This window comes from Fukomys damarensis, unplaced genomic scaffold, assembly GCF_012274545.1.
Source record: "Fukomys damarensis isolate Sample0158 unplaced genomic scaffold, DMR_v1.0_HiC HiC_scaffold_38, whole genome shotgun sequence".
Taxonomy (NCBI): Eukaryota; Metazoa; Chordata; class Mammalia; order Rodentia; family Bathyergidae; genus Fukomys; species Fukomys damarensis.
The window spans coordinates 51,690,603-51,708,218 of record NW_022900950.1 but is presented as its reverse complement, the minus strand read 5'-3'; the positions used below and the strand labels follow the sequence as shown (position 1 = coordinate 51,708,218).

Sequence of the window (17,616 nt, the reverse complement as noted above, 5' to 3'; positions counted from 1 at the left end):
TATTTTAGCTCATTTACTTCTCAAAATACTCCTAGTAGGTGGGTATATTTTATTAGCCTCTTCATAGAGAAAACAACCAACCAAACAAAAACAAAAAACTGAGTCACACAGTTTAAAAATGTTGCCCAAGGTAAGTGGCAGTACTATATATTCAAATCCTAATACTGCTTGAAAGAGACAAAGCTGTGTGTCAGATGACTTCTTAGGGAGCTTGAGTCTTCCCCTAGAGTAGTGATTTCATTACACAATGGTAGTTTCATAAGACATGTGATACCCTATGTCTAGGACTGCAGGAATCAAGTTGTGTTAACCCAATATTAACAACTAAAGAAAAGTAACGACTTATTTATAACAAAGACTAGGCCATACAACTTTATAAATTGGCAAATAGAATCACTAGTTTACACTAGTAAGAAAATATTCAAAGACGTTTTTTCTTTACCTTTCATTGCTTGTTTTCCATGACAGTAACTTTCTAATAGTTCTAAAAGGGACACAGCAATTTATCTATGCTAACGCTTAGAGGTTCTTCTTCATTGGCTATTGTGTGGCAATCAGGTGCTAAAAAACCATAATAAACAAGAGAGACATAATACCAATCTAAGGAAATCAGGCAATAATAACCAGAAAGTTATGCTTTTAAATTGAGAAAAATAATAAGGAACTCAATCTAATATTAAATGTTTATAAACAAAGACTACAGAAGGCATCTCTAAAGAGGAAATTAGGCTAACACCTAAAAATAAGAGAAGGGGTATTCCAATCATTAGGAATTCCCTACACCCAAGGAGGCTGGAGAGCAAGAGTGAACATAAAGTTGGAGGAAAAGGTAAGATACTGTTTGTACAAAGGAAAGCAAATGAATATTTTATTTATGCTTTAAAATTGTTTTTTCATTGCTTCTAGGCCTTTTGGCTAAGATCAAGCGTAAATTTGTTTTTTGAAATGGAGGACAAGAGATTCACACCAAGACCAATTAGGGCTATAGTAATAGTTAAGGAAAGACAGTGGGGACATGGAGAAGAGGTTGGCAGAGATTTTGAGAAATAGGTTTTTTGTTTTTGTTTTGGTACCGGAAATCAAACTCAGGTGCTTGCACTTGTGAGGCATATGGTGGAACCACTGAGCTAAATAAATCCCCGGCCCTGAGAAGTAAGTTTGAGTGAGATTCAGGAGGTAAACCTGTCCTTCGATTCATTGGACAAAAAAAAATCTTTTCAATTGATGCTGCTAGAACAAATGGAAACCTATATGCTAAAACAAAAATAAAAACCTATCTAATAAACATTGACTTTACATCATTTACAAGCTAACTCAAAATAGACCACAAGCCTATATGTAAAATTCAAAATTGCAGAACTTGTACAAGATAACACAGGAGCAAAGCCTGGATTTCTGGGGAGTAGAAATGAGTTTAGAAATATCAACAAAATTATGACCCATTAAAGAAAATTTTGATAAGGTAAATGTCATTAAAATTAAACATTTTCTCTTCTGGAAGATATCATTAAGAGAATGAAAAGACAAGGCATAAAATGTAGAAAATATTTGCCAAGAATGTGTTTGATAAATATCTAGTATCCAAAGTATCAAGATTGTTGTTTGTGTTCTTAATACACAACAGTAAGAAAATAACAATTTAAAAACTAGGCAAAGATCTGACGACACCTTGCCAGAGATCAAATTAGATAGAAAAAAGTTTATGAAAAAGACATACAACATCACAGAACATTAGAGAATCATGAATTTAAACAATGAGATATCAATACAAGCCTATTAAAATAGCCAAAAATCAAAGACTGACATCATCTGGTGACAACACAGAACAACGAAACATTCACTGAGAGAAGGAACACAGCACAGAACAACCTCTTTGGAAGATAGTTTGACAGTCTTTGCATTACAGAGCTAAGCACAGACTTATATGACCTACCAATCACATGAACAGGTATTTTCCCAAATTAGTTGAAAACATACCCATTCAATATTGAATATATGAATATTTGCAGCAACTCTATTTATAACTGCCCCAAATCAGAAGCAACCAGTATGCCCTTCAATGAGTTGACCGATAAACTGTAGAAAATCTGTCCTATAAAAAATGAGCTAGCAAAGCACAAAAAAAAATGGGAAAATCTTAACTGGGAATTATTAGTAAGTGAAAGAAGCCAATGTGAAAGGCCACCTACTATGATTCTAACTCTATAACATTCAGAGAAAGGCATAACTAGAGACATGAAGATCAATGGTTGCCAGCGGTTTAGGGAAGGAGGAATAAACATATGCAGCATAGGTTATTTTTAAAGGCAGTAAAACTATTCTGTAAGACACCATAATGATGGATACATGACAGCTGGCATTTAGCAAAACCCTTCATAGAACTGCATGATACAAAAACTGGGCTCAAACAGAAAGTAGTTCATGTAGCATTTATCAAAACTGGTTCACCAAGTTCAACAAACATACCACTAATGAAAGGTGCTAAGAGAGGCCATTTCAGGGCAAAGCGTAACAGCTGTACTAAGTAAAACAGTTCTGGATGGATATATTAATTTTTTACTTACCCAAGTAAAAATATCAAGACTGGAACTTTGACATATGAGAAGAGAAATACTGGGGGACAGTTAAAACATTAGCCATGAGAATGAATAAGACTATTACATGTAAAGCCAGATGTGGTGGCACATGCCTGTACACTCAGCACCTGGGAGCCTGAGGCAGGATAATCACGAGTTTGAGGCCAACCAGGGCTACCTAGTGAGTTCAAGGCCAGGTTGAACAACATAATGAAAGACTGTCTCAAAAGACTATTGCATATAAAGGTTAAAGTTAGGAGAAAAACTAAAGAACTGAGCTCTGAAGTACATTCATGGTTGAATTAAAGAGTGAGAAACAGTAATAATGAGAAATAGTAACAAGTAAGAGATCAGAGAAAATCCAACTTATGGAAGCATAGAAAGCGATACTTGCAGAAGGCAGACATGTTCAACTACACTGAATTCTGCTAAAAGGTCAAATAAGAAAGAGCAGGTAATTGTCTACTGGGTATGACAACAGAGAGCCCTGATGACTTTAATAAGAGTAGTCATAGAGATACTGGAAGCAACAGCCAGAATGCAATAGACTGAAGAGTGAACAAAATTTTAGAAATTGAGGTAACATAGACAATTTTTACTAATGATGTATCAGAGACTGCAGAAGTTATAGAGAAAGGGTCAGGGTGGTCTCGCTTAAAATGATATACCAAAGCATAATTAGGTACTCATGGGAATGAACTAGTAGAGATAAAGAACAAAGCAAATACTAAGGCCACAAAGTCTTTGACAAAATGAGACAAAACCAGACTCTAGAGAACGGGAAAAGAAGCATATTAATATTTCAAGTGCTTGGAAATATGCATGGAGTTAGTAGGTAGATGCTCAATAAAAATTTAATGAATGACAGATCACAAGCTCAAGGCCAGCCTAGACCACACACAGTGAGTTCAAGCGCAGCCTGGACTGCACAGTAAGACACTGTCTCAAAAGAAAAAAAAAAACAGAAAAAGAAAAGTCTCCTAATAAATCAGCATATTTCTAAGTCACTTAAAACCTTGCACTATTAGTATTATGTTTCAACCGAGATTCAAATGAAAGTGAAGGCAGATTCAACATTTAAAAAACACATAATGATTTCCAGTTTCCACTTCAACAAGTAAAGTTGTCACTCTTGAGCACAAGATAAAAGATGATGAAGTAGACATCAACAACCCCTATTACAATCAGAGAACTGATATCACAGGACAAACTGCTACCTCCGAAACAGGAGAGTCAGGCAGATACAGAAAACAGGTAACTCGAAGCAGCAACCACTACTTAACCCTACACCTGGTACAAAAACCTAAAGAGTAACTGACTGCTACAGAGTGAGTTAGATAAGCATGACAGATAAAACCTCTGGTAAACAAGAAGGGGACTCCTCCTACACCTTCATGATTTTGTATAGAAAAATCCCTTCTTAATGGAAAAAAGAAAAATAGCCATAATCCAAAAGTCCCATACATAGCATCCTGTTCTCCTTAACCAAGGACTGCCTGCCCTAAAAGAAGCTACTGAATTTTACCAGAAATTAACCAACATGGGTTCAAGCAAAGCCCCAGTAAAGAGGAAACATTCATCTCCAGAAGTCTCTAGCTTGCAGGTCTCACCTAAGAGGAAAGGTGAGAAAGGTTTGTGAAGGTACAAGCCCAGCGGGGGCACTACATTGTTAAAGGAGTAAGACCTAGTATCAGGACTAAAGAATGCCTCCTCAACAACCACACCTGACCACCAACCACAGGGCTCCCATATGACAACAGGGTAGTTGCACGTTAAGAGAACAGCAAGGCTATCTATCTATCTAGTTACTGAGACAGGGTCTTACTATATAGTTCAGGCTGGCCTTGAACTCATGGTGATTCTCCTGCCTCGACATCCCAAGTGCTAGGATTACAGGAGTGCACCACCACGCTCAGCTTCAAATTCCATGAGAGTTGGTAGGCATAGCCAAAGAGTAGATAAAATGCCTGTAGTACTTTCAGCAAACAGTAAACGCAGGATAACCTTGGGCCAGATTAACATAAAACTTTGATCTTAGTTCTAGTTCATTTTATCTAGTTAAAAAGAAAAACAAAAAAACAACTATAAGGCATGCTATGTTAAAAGGTTAAAAGAAAAAGTCTAAAGATATAAAGTAGGTATCAGAATTATATTCAGATATGGCGTGTATTTTGCAATAATTAGACCAAGGATTCAAAGAACTATACTATATGCTCTAATGGTAAGAGAGGGGCTGGGGATTTAGCTCAGTGGCTGTGCGCCTCCCTTACAAGGGCAAGGTCCTGAGTTCCATCCCCAGTACCAAAAAAGAAGAAAAAACTAAACTGACTCTTTTCACTTAGCATGTTGTTTTCAAAGTTTCTTCAGGTTGCAGCATCTAAAAGTAAAACAGGACAACATGTAAGAGCTGATGGGTAATGTAGGCTGATATATGAAAACTATTAAAGAATAAAAATATACTATAAAAAAAAACCAAATGAAAAATACATTTTAGGTTCATCAGTAGATTGGACATGGCCTAAGAGATGATCAATGACCTTAAATATATGTCAGTAGAAATTCTCTAAATTTAAAAGCAAAGGGATAAAAAATAAGAAAGAGAATATGCTAAAACTGTGAAATAATTTTTGAAAAGTTTAGTCTATACACAATGAGAATCCAAAAGAAGAAACAATATTTGAAGAAATAATGGCTGGCAATTTCCCAACATTTATGACACCAAACCACAAATGTGAGAAGCTCAGAGAACACAAAGATAAATACCAAAAATCTACATTTAGGCATGTCATATTCAAATTGAAAGAAATCAAAGAAAAGAACCAATCTTGAAAAATGGCATAGGTGGCACAAAAGGGCAACCTTACCTCCAGAGGAACAAGAAAGGATAAGAGTCACATCAGGTAGTTCTTCAGGAGCCAAACAAGAAAGGTGACTACAGTGAAATGTATCAAAAGAAAAAAACTACCAACCCACACAACCTATAATTCTGTGTCCAGCAAAATTAACCCTGAAAAGTAAGAGAAATAAAACGAATTTCTCTGACAAAAATAAAGACAGAAAGAAAGGAAGAAGGGAATTTGTCACTAATAGATTTGCCTTAAAATGTTAAACCAAGTTCTGAGAGAAGGAAAATTATATAGGTCTTAGGTCTACACAAAGGGAGCAAAAGATGATAAAATGAAATTTTATTTTGAAAAATTTTAACTGATCTAACACATTAAGTCCTTTAAAATACTGACAGCAATAATATGAGCAATTATAGCTCGTTAAAAAGTGAAATGAAAGGCCAGGGATTTAGCTCAGTGATTCTGCCACCTGCCTTGCAAGCACAAGGACCCAAGTTCAACTCCCAGTAACAAAAAATAAAAAAGTGAAATGAAGGTCAAATGTTAAGGGATGACGGGGAGAAACTGGGAATGCTCTGTTGCAAAGGAAGTGCATTACCTATGAAACAGGATACTGTTATTAGAAAGTAGATTAGTTATAAATGTATACTGCAAATTCTAGGACAAAACCAATTTTTAAATTACAAGAAAAAAGATAAAATAGAATTCTATAAAATGCTCAATACCAAAGAAGGCAGAAAGGCAAAATAAATATAAAAAACACAGGGCAAAGACAAGTTACAAACATGACAGATAGATATTATCCAACTATAGCAATAATCACTTTAAATGTGAAATTTAAATGTTTCAACTAAAAAAGAATAACCAGGGAGATAAAAAAATAATATATCCAAGTATATGTTGTCTATAAAAAAAACTCCTTTAAAAAATGAAGATATGATATATATATGTACCAAATTCCCAAGGTGAATAAGTTATTATGCATTGGAAATATATACTGATAGTAAAAAAAATTCACTTTTAGTTGGGAGTGTCTCACCATGCTGGCCTTGAACTCACTACATAACCCCAGGCTGGCCTTGAAGTCCTGGCAAATACTCCTGCCTCAGCCTCCTTAGTCCTAGGATTACAAGTGTATGCCACTACACCCAGCTAAGAAACCAACTTTAAATACAAAAAAAAAAATACAGATTAAAAAGTAGAGAAACCAGACAGATATACCATGCCAATAGCAATCAAAAGAAAGCAGGAGTAGTTATATTCATGTCAGACAGAGATGTTAGAACAAGGAAAACTACCAGAGTTAAAAAGGACCATTAAGTAATGCTAAAAAGGTCAAATATACAAGAAGATATAACTGTCCTTAATATGAGCCTAACACAAAAATGAGGCAAAAACTGATAAAAATATAAGGAAAAATAGACAAATCCACTATTACAGAGACTTAAATATCCATCTCCTGCTTAACTGACAGAAGGTAGAAAATAAGTGAAGACACAAATGAACTTAACAGCCCAATCAATCAACTGGATCTAACTGATATCTACAGACTATTTCATCCAGCAACATTAAAATATATATTCCTCTCAAGCTCACATGGAACACTCACCAAGTCAGATCATAGATAGGGCAATAAAAACACCTAATAACAAATGTAAGAGAATATAAATTATGCTTTCAGACAAAGGAAACTAAACAGCAGTAGTAACACATGCCAAATATTTAGATAGCTAAAGACTCCAAATTCTTAGAAATTCAACATTACTAAGTGTTTCTAGAGTCAAAGAAGCAGTTTTAAGAGAAATTTAAAAATATTTCAATGGAAATGGAAAAGAAAATACAACTTACCAAAATTTGGGGAATGTAGCAAAAACAGTACTTACAGGGAAATTTACAGTATTGAATGCATTTATCAGAAAAGAAAAAAAGGCTCAAAATTAACAATTAAAATTCTACCTTAGGAAAACTAGAGACAGAAGAGCAATATAAAGCTGAAGAAAAAAAAATTAAACCAGAAACCAATGAAACTGAAAATAAAATACAGAGAAACAAAAAAAAAAATCAAAATCTAGTTCTTGAGCAATAAAACTGATAAACATCTGGTCAGGTAACCAGGAGAAACAGCCAAAAAAAAAAAAAAACTAACACAATTCAAAGAGTAGTCATAACTACTGATTCTACAGGTATTAAAAGGATAAGAAATATCCTCACAAACTTGATAACTTAGATGAAATGAACTCCTTTAATGATACAATCTACCAAAAACTCAAAAAAAAAAAGATTGTATCTTTTACACAAATTTAGTACATAATTAGTGATTTTTCTAAACAGAATGCACTAGGCTCTGATGGTTGTAGTTATGAATTCAACCAAATATTTCCTGAAATGGTGCCAACTTTTTACAACCTCTTGATGATCTTAACTTTTATTATAAGGCCAGAATTAAACTAATTTCTAACTCAGATAAAGATAATAAAGGCAAATTAAGGACCAGTGTCTCTCACGAACACATTCAAAAATCCTTGACAAAATATTCACAAAAGAAAGCCAGCCATGTTTAAAAAGAATTACAGACCATGACCAAATGAGATGTGTTCCGTTAGTTCTATATTCAGAAATAAATTAAAACAATCCACTGAATAGGCCACAGAAGAAAAATCATATTCAGCATGTATCATTAGTAAAAACACTGAGAAACTGGGAAGGGATATCTTCAAAAACCCTATAGCTAACAACAAATCTAATGGTGAGAGATTTGATGCTTGTCTCTTAATACTGTGACAGGACAAAAATAATCTCCAGTCACTACTCCTTTTCAACATGACATAAGCCCCAGCTAGTGCTATAGTAAAGGAAATGATAATGACTAAAAGATTGAGAAGGAATAAAAGAGTCTTTGTTCATAGACATATGTTTTCAACATATAACTACATATGTTGAAAATCCCTAAGAATCAAAGAAAAACAAAAAACAAAAAACAAAAAAGTTACAACTAAATAAGTTACTATAGCAAGGTTGCAAATACAAGTGTACTGCTTTCCTATATACACCAGCAGTGAAGAATTGAATGAAAGACTAACTCAAAGATGCCAGTTCCTCCCAAATTGACCTTTAGATTCAAGGCAATCCTAATAAAAATTTCAGCCACTGTTTTGCAGATACAAACAGATTTGGATACCTACCTGCAAAAAGCAAAAGTTCCAAAAACAACCAACACAATACTGATCAAAATCAGAGACTGACACTACCACAACTTTAAGACTTAAAAGCTTCAGTATTCAGAAGAGTAAGATAATGACATAAAAAATTGCCAATGGAATGAGAAGCAGCACCCCAAAATACACAGAAATATAGTCAATTATCTTTGAAAATGAACCAAGGGCAATTCAGTGAAGGACAGTTTTTCAACAAACGGTGCTGGATCAACAGGTCAACACTCCCCTCCACAAACACCCTCAAAATCAACACAGACTTTCATAAAAATAAGTTCAAAATAGATCACAGAACTAATATAAAACACAAAACTGTAATCAAAAATAAAAACGTAAGTAGGGAGGGAGGGAGGAAACGATGAAAGAAAGAAAAGTATGAAAAACAACACAAGAAAAAAGTCTAGGTAACTCTTGAGTTTGGCAAGGAGTTTCCAAAAATATTACCAAATCTAACTCATTAATGAAAGAATTTAAGATGGGCTTCACTAAAATTATAAAATCTCCTCTGCAGAAGACACTGTTTAGAGAATGAAACAAGCACAAGGACCCAAATTCAATCCCCAGTACACCCCACAAAATGAGTTAACTAAAATATACCAACAGCAAGAACATGTGTTTTCAAAAGAATGAGCTTAAAACCTAAGAAGATACCTTACCAAAGATAACAGATGGAAAATAAGTATGTGAAAGACACTCAACATCACAGATTAGGGAACTATTAATTAAAACCACAAAATACCACTAGATTCCTAGTAGAGTAGCCAAAATCAAACACTGACATAATCTAATGAGAAAGTGGAGCAACAGAACTCATGTTCATTGCTGGTGGAATATAAAATGGAACAGACACTTTACAACAATTTAGGAGTCTGTACTACAGAACTAGGCATAGGCTGGGTTGTAAGTATGACCCAGCAACAGTATGATTAAGGGAACACAGTTAATGAACCATGATACTGTAATGGAGAATTTATGGCATTATCTAGCAAACTCCATAAGCTGTAAAACAGAGTGAACCCTAATATAAAACATGGGAGTTAGTTAATAATGTATCAATATCAGTTCATCACCTTAATAAATGTTCCATGCTAAATGCATGATGGGTAATAGAGAAAACAATGGGGAGAGGTATATGGACACTCCCCATACTGTCAATCTTTCTATAAACTTAAAATTGCTTATTAAAAAGCTTAATGCATAGCAAAAAGAATAACTTTTATCTATTTTAGATAGTAAGGTTCTATGTGAAACTTTCCTGAGAATATCCAATGTCAGCAAAGATACTTGACAATGGTATAACAGAATTCTTTAGATTTAGATTACAGACCTACTTTCAAATGTCATCTTCATTGCCTACTGACCACATGCTCTTGGACAAGTTCTGTTACCTCTGTATTTGACTAACTTCATATGTAAAATGAAAAATTATATTTCTTACAGATTAGATAACTAAGATAAATATATGCAAAGCACCAAGCAAAGATGCACATGGTAGGCATGTAAATGTTTCTTTTCCCCAAAATTCTAATTCAATTACAAAATAGCCATGGATTTTGAATCCACAATACACCAACCGCAGATCAAAAATGTTGAGGTAAAAACTGTACTGTAACACATGTAATTTTCTTGTAATAAAAATACAGTACAAGTATTTACACAGAACTCATATATACTATAGTATACTTATGTTGATATTAGAAGGAATCTAGAGATTATATGAAATATATGGGAGGATATGGGCAGGACAGATGTACATTCTGACTCACTTTATGGAAAGAACTTGAGCATCTGTGGATTTGGTATGCATGGGAGATTCTGGATCCAATCCCTTGATACAAGGGATAATTGTATGCTCTATGCCAACCAGTATTTCTCAAGCAGGGGCATTAGTACTCTTAGACGTACATTTGACCATTAAACACCTCATACCTTCCTGGAGGTCATTTAACATGGGGCGGGGTACTAAACATTCTAACTTTAACAATTAAAGAAAAATGATTACACTGAAACGATGGTGCTATGGTTGAATGTCTGCACTACATTTGAAGAAGCAACACAAATTATCATTTATAATAGAATCTGGGCCACACTCTTCGATATCCAAGGCTACTTCACTATCTTTTGCTGTTTGGTATTGTTTTCCAAATTTTTTCACTGAAGCACTGTCTTCCATTTCTAATTTTGTTACTAAATACAAGATGAAACTCTTCTCAATGCCAGTAACAAAGATAGTTTGGCTCCAACACATCTAGTTATCCTTAAATTTTCTAGGATAGCCTGAAAACTAGCATTTTACATTATACATATTATACTTACTACTATATTATTACACATATTATCTAATATAAATTTTACAAGTATTTAAGTCAGAATTAAATAAGCAAAGCAAAAATACCTTAAAAGATTATACTTTACCTATAATTTCCCAAGGTCTTAGTACTGAGTCAGCTTTATTTACTAGATTATGAACACTATAGCCTTTCTATAGGCTACTAGACTGAATTTTACAAATAAATATTCTGTGTAATCACTACATAATTTCTCTGCCTGAATAATCTGAACATGCATAAAACTAGGCACACTACTTTATAAATACCTAAGGATAAAGTGGCATGAGTAGTAACGGACAAACATGTTAGTCATGCTCTAACAGCCCAAGCAGAGCTCTTCTCTGTACTGTTAAGAATCACACAGTAGGAGAGCCAGACAGTGGCACACACCTGTAAACCCAGCACTCAGGTGGCTGAGGCAGGAGGACTGCTTCTAGTTTGTGTCCAATCTGTGCTACATAGGTAGTTCAAGGACAGCCTGAACTACAAAGTAAGACCCCGGCTCAGAAACAAACAAAATCATACTATGAGAAACTCGAGTATCTTCAGGGAAGATCTACAAAACTTTTAAACCATGCTTCATGAGTAAGAGATGGGAACATGAGAATACTTAATCTGTGGGAGGAAAAAAACCTAAGCTTAGAACTGATGGGTAATTAATAGTTATTTATCGTATCTGAAAGGAATCAGATATGCTCTGTCCTCTAAAACTAGGTTTAACAAGAGAAAGTAGTAAAATGGCAATTTATGTATTATTATTAATAATGTAATGTTAGAAATGATAAATGATGTTTCTGAATATCAATTATCTAGTATATAAAATAAGGGTACCAAAATGGATAATTTCTAAGGTAATTTTAAATTTAAAAAGGTGCAGGAGTTAATTCTGGATTAACTTCTTATTAGACCATCCTGAATATAGAACCTCCTACCTACCTCATAGGTGGTGAGCTGTATCACTAATTCACACCAACATCATTACGGTTTTACATAAATGGAATAAATAGCAAATTCCTTTAAGAGCCAAATGTCCACCAGGTGGAGTACTTATAAAAAGAACTCATACATGGTGTAAGATTATTGTGTTTTGTTACCATTCACTGAATAAATTATACTAGAATTTTAATTCTATCTAGGAAAAAAATCCTAGTATTTTCCTATTTCATCTATATTCAGTGTTGTGGTTTCCTTTATTTTTAGATATACTCAGATTTATACTAACATTCAATTCTTTGAACTTATTATTCCTTAGAGAACAGTATTCTCATTTCAATGCTACATAGACAATAATATTATTTCTTTGTGTTAGGAATAAGACTCCCAATTTAGTGTAAGTGACTACTATAAAATTCCTTAGTTTTTCATACAAAATAAAAATTACTCCAGAAATTATCTTCTAAGTTCCAGGTATCATTTAATAAAAACAGGTACACACAGCCAAAATGAACTTAGGCAATAATCTTACAGAATATGTACTCAGCTTTTCATGCAAAGTACAATATTTTAGTGCTCACTAAATTAAATATAGATCATAAACTCAAGAAAACAAAGGTAGAAGATGCCTTTTAATATTGAAGGCTATGTACACACAAAGAATATAATGCCTATGTTTCTAAATGCACTCCAAACCCAGGCAAAAACATATTTGTGGTTTGACTATTCTCTATAAATTTTTTAAAATTATTTTCATAATTCTACATCTGTCTCAAATACAAGCTTATTTGTTTTCATTTACTTTGTCATCAGACATTATGTTGAACATACTTTGAACACTTTTCTATCTATGCCATACCTTACCTCTTGAGCAGAGATCCCTTGATTATAATTTCTGAAAATTCCGATGTATACTTCAAAGTTCCCTAACATTTTTTTCCACAGTAATCTAATTGCCTTAGGTAGATATACTAGTGGAGTTTTTTGAACACCCAGAGCAGCTATGTACTAATTTTTGAAACATGAATTGTTCAGGTTTTAGGACTAATATAAAAACTTTTTTTACAGAAAACAACAAAAAAAAAACCAACTGAAAAAAATAAAAGAATTGCTTAGAATATCTAAGCACTGACTTCTGCTCAACTGTTTCAATACAGCAAAGGAAAATAAGGTTTGTGCATATATTTAAGCTATCAGGTCAGTATTTTCCAGTCACCTTGCTTGTGACTTTTTATAGCAGAAGCTACCAAAAGGTGGGAGGGGGCTTTTGTTTTCACAGTAATAACAATCAAAACAGATTTTTATACTGAAGTTAATCTAATCAATGATGGTGAAACCATAAGCTTATGTTTTTAAACCTTGAATATACAACTATAAGCCAAGTTCAACATTCTGTAATATTTTTATTTTGAATGCTATTGGTGTAGGAAAGAGTTCATGTAAGAAAAATTACTTATTTAAAACTCATTTCACTATTACCGTTGCAATACTCCTGAAGGTTCTGATGAAGCATATTTTTCACCCCCACCCTATCCTTTTGTATACATACAGGAAAGGCTTATAAATTTTTTTGTATTCACATAAAAGTCTCCTACTGAAATATATTATCAGCAAATCTTTTAATAGCTTTAACTCCAAATATAAAATTTGTCCAGACTCTTTAACTCATCTTTTATAAACTTACCAGGTTAATAGTCAAAATTTTGAGTATGATTTCCCTGTTCTCCATTACAGTAGCTATCTGAAATCATAATTTTCTTTTATAATTGTCTTTTCTTAGACTACAGTTTAAGAACCAAACTATTTCATTTTAATCCATAGACTGTCATTAATTAATTCAATTTTTATTCCTTTGTGTCGGACTCCATCTTAATATTTACTTTAAATTTTTGGAGCCCACTTCTTGCGTAACTTTTCTGCAAAAAGAAATCCTCTTGCTTCTACCAAGAAAGGGTAAATTGTTCCAATGGCTTTAATGAGGTAAGTTTATGCAATCATATTAACAAAAATCATTAAATCAAATTTTGCTGTTTTCCATGCTATCTTTTTTTTTTTTTTGGTACCAGGGATCAAACTCAGGGGCTTATACTTGCAAGGCAGGCAGTGGAACCACTGAGCTAGATCCCCAGCCCCATGCTGTCTTGATAAGGTTGAAGCAAGAAACTCTGAAGTCAAGATTATTTCTTTTACAGCTATTTGTTCAAGAAGAACATTAAAATATAAAACACTTTTCTTTTGGCAACAACACTTAAGAAAATTGAGTAGTTCTCCGATCAGCATTATTTCTAAATGTTCTTGTTTTGAATAGAGACTTCATGCTATTTTGTAAGGGGTTATATTTTGCTCACTCTAGCTTCAAAATATTTGACCAAATTATACCTGATATTTACAATATCAATTCAAGTTAATTATTAAAGTTTTTTTCAGTAAAAATACAGTATAGTATATTCAGAAACACTGTGAAGACACATAAAATTAAAATACATTTAAATACTGTTGCAGTTTTCACTTGCTACTCCTGAAACAGAAATAAGTCATTTATCAGTAAGTGTATTTTTTATGGAGAAAATATTTATTAGTTTTCAAATAATCACATAATACAAATATTACACAATTAACCATTCTAGAAAAATTAGTTTGTATTAATATTCATAAAACACTGAAAAATATAGGGCTGTATATTGTGACAAAATTATTTTTAAAAATCTGAAATGAAAATGCATCAAAATAAAGAGTTTAAACAAATCAGTTGACATTAATATACAAAAAGTTTCACTTTTAAATAGTTTGCAGTGGCATGAGATAAAGAGAAATGCACTTACATTTCTTTTGCACACTTTAATGAACAGAGCTAAAATTTAATTAAGAAAACTAAATCACCTTCATCTTCAAAGCTGAATCAAAAAGCTAGTAACATTACAGGCCACAAAATGGTTTATACTGAACCACAGTTCAAAAATTCAACTAACTAAATTTCTAAGAAAACTTCACTTTCAATTCTGAGTCCGTTCTAAAATATTTGGTAATTTTTTTTTTAAGTATATATGTTTTTTAAACCTGAGTTCCTTCTAAAATCTTAGGTAGTTTTTTTTTTTTTTAGTATATATATTTTGTAAACCAACTGTCTTATTAACAAAAACAAGTCAAATAAAGGTAGAGTCATTAATGGAAATTCAGAGCTTAGGAAATGTTAATTCCAACTGATCTTTTAAACTTAGTTTTAAGTACAATTATTTATAAAACAATTATTTAAATCAATGAGAAAAAAAAAACACTTCTCATAGTTAAACCAAAGAAAACTAAAGGCCTCGGGTCAGGCGTGGTAGCACACGCCTGTAATCCCAGCAATGGGCGGGGGTGGGGGCTGAGGCAGGAGGATCACTGTGAGTTCCAGATGAGTCTCAACTACATAGTGAGACCCTATCTCAAAAAACAAAACAAAACAAAACAAAAAACTAAAGCCCAGGTTGTATTTAAGCATATGTGGCTTCTGAAACATTAGGCATTCCTAAAAGATTTTAGCTCTTTCCATATTAGTAACTCTAGAATTTCTCTTAAAATTTGTACAAAATATCAAAATGACAGCACCTAATGATTTTAATTTCTTTAATAGCTTTGGACTGACCAATTAATAAGATACCAAAGAAAAAACAAACATTCTGATAACTACTTTTTATCATTAATTCAAAGTTTGGATAAAACTAGCTTGCAACACTTACTCAAAGATAGGCCTATTCTACTAACACAACTTGTCTTTACCCTGTAAGTTACTATTTAGTGTTAGTATCATTTACATTTTAGTATGCTTTCTGTGCAGAACAATACCTCAAGTTTAACAGGTATTTATTCATGTAGATGACAGGTAAAATTACTTAAATTCAAAGATATCTCTTCTACTTCTACCTTACAATCTTTGTTGATTCTGATTAAATACAGTAAGGTTCAAGAGCAGCAAAAGATGAGATAAAGGAGTGTATCTTAATATTAAGAATCTGAAATAATTTTAAAAATCACCCTTTATTTCCTAGCTCCTTTCAGCATAAGGTAATCACAAATAAAACAAAAAACAAAACAAAACAAAAACTTTAATAATTTTTTGGATTTCCTACAGTATTTTTTAAAAAAAAGTTTACCTACTACTTTATTAAGTTGATTTTTCAGTCCCACAAATCTTTTAAGTGAAACAGATACAGAGAGCTGCTTTAAAAGAAAGGAGTCTCTCAAGCTTCCTCTATTTCAGTCTTCTGAATAGAAAGGAATGTTTTCATGGCCATGTAAAATTCCAATTTGAAAAGATTATTTCATTATTTGAGCCTTTCCATTTTCAGACCAAGAGTAAATCTTAGAAGTTTATAAATAACAAGATCAGGTGGCTGGCTCATCCTTGAGTCTTCTACACATATTGCATGGATCCATTCACCACTGCCTTCCAAACTGCAGATGCTGGCATATGTGACAGATATCATCCATGAAGGCTCTGCTAGAAGAATTCCTTTTGCTGAAGAAGTATGATGTATTACCAGTTGAAAGAAATCTGGGCAATTAGAGAACAATTAAACCGGTCTCCCATTATCAAGACACCTGGAGTCACAGAAGGAATCCACCAAGGAAAAATGAAAACTTGCCAAAGGCACCAAAGTTCACATCCTACCCATTGTAGATGATAAGAACTTCCTGGAATCAAATCCTACCCTTGGCATCAAAAAAACTAAGAGAAAACTATCTTAATGCCATGGGAAAAATCCAGCAAAAGGCTATTTTGCCACAAATATTACTATTCCTAGGGACAAGAAAACTTCTTTTGAGTATATTAAACATAGCTTTCAAGGATATTATATCCTGAAACATACTCATTCATATTTATTTTATTAAAGAATGAAGCCTAGATTTGACAGTAAAACTGTAACAATACTACCATCATTCCATCTTCTAGAAGATCTAATATGAAAGCCTAATATTTGAGGTAGGAAAAAGACCAAAAAGTTCTCACTAATAGGGTAGGATAACACCTGGACATCTACTATATAAATTAGAGATTTAGATGTCCATCTTGACAAAAGATGAAATACAGAAACTTTTAAATTATGAGAATGTAAGAGAGCACTTAGAAGTCCACTATTACCATAAATACCAAATGGGTAAATACTCCCTTTTAAAATTTCTGTGGACTACACACATATCCACCAAATCATGTGCCCCAAATCATCCTTTAATTATCCGGAGAAAAAATGAAATAAAATTTAGGTTTTTTTTTTTTGTTTGTTTGTTTTGTTTTGTTTAAATGGGCACTAATTAGCACTCTCAGAAAAACAAAGAGTTTGTGGCACCACCTGGTTCTTTTATGAACCCATGGAGTTTACCAATAGAATAAAATGGGCAATAGAAGGACACTCCAATCTAAAAATAAACCCAAGTAAATAATGGAAAGCACCCACTTGTTTATTATCCTTTCCCTCTCTCTCCAGAAGCTGGATATTCTGTCTCCAAGGGTTCAGTGGAGAAAGTGGACCCCTGACGTCAAAAGCTCTCCGTGGTCTTGGCTGTATCTGTGGTTCTAGGATCACTCCTTGCACCTCTGGTAGGAGAGAAGCACTGAAATAGAGAGCTGAATATAGATTTAAGAAAAAATTCTTATTAAGAAATTACATTCTCTGGTCATCTGAGTTTGTAATGGCTTATCCTCAGGACAAAAAGGAGCTATCTTTGGACATACTTTACC

General features: G+C 33.2%; 1 protein-coding gene across 7 annotated transcripts in view; it reads right to left on the bottom strand.

Annotated features, from left to right (window-relative positions):
- Tsc22d1 (TSC22 domain family member 1) overlaps positions 1-17,616 on the bottom strand; it is a 118,316-nt gene that overhangs the window by 75,572 nt on the left and 25,128 nt on the right. Inside the window, exons 2-3 of one of the 7 annotated variants that reach the window (XM_010637055.3) lie at positions 17,333-17,489; positions 16,021-16,431 (exon numbers count right to left, since the gene is read on the bottom strand). The exons of 1 other annotated variant lie outside the window; for it this stretch is intronic. In XM_010637055.3, the coding sequence (XP_010635357.1) occupies positions 16,414-16,431; positions 17,333-17,489 (175 nt within the window). In that variant the 3' untranslated portion in view covers positions 16,021-16,413. Of the gene's footprint in view, positions 1-16,020; positions 16,432-16,992; positions 17,503-17,616 lie in introns of those variants that run through there. 5 more of the 7 variants (XM_010637056.3, XM_033759965.1, XM_010637057.3 and 2 more) reach the window with 5 other exon arrangements.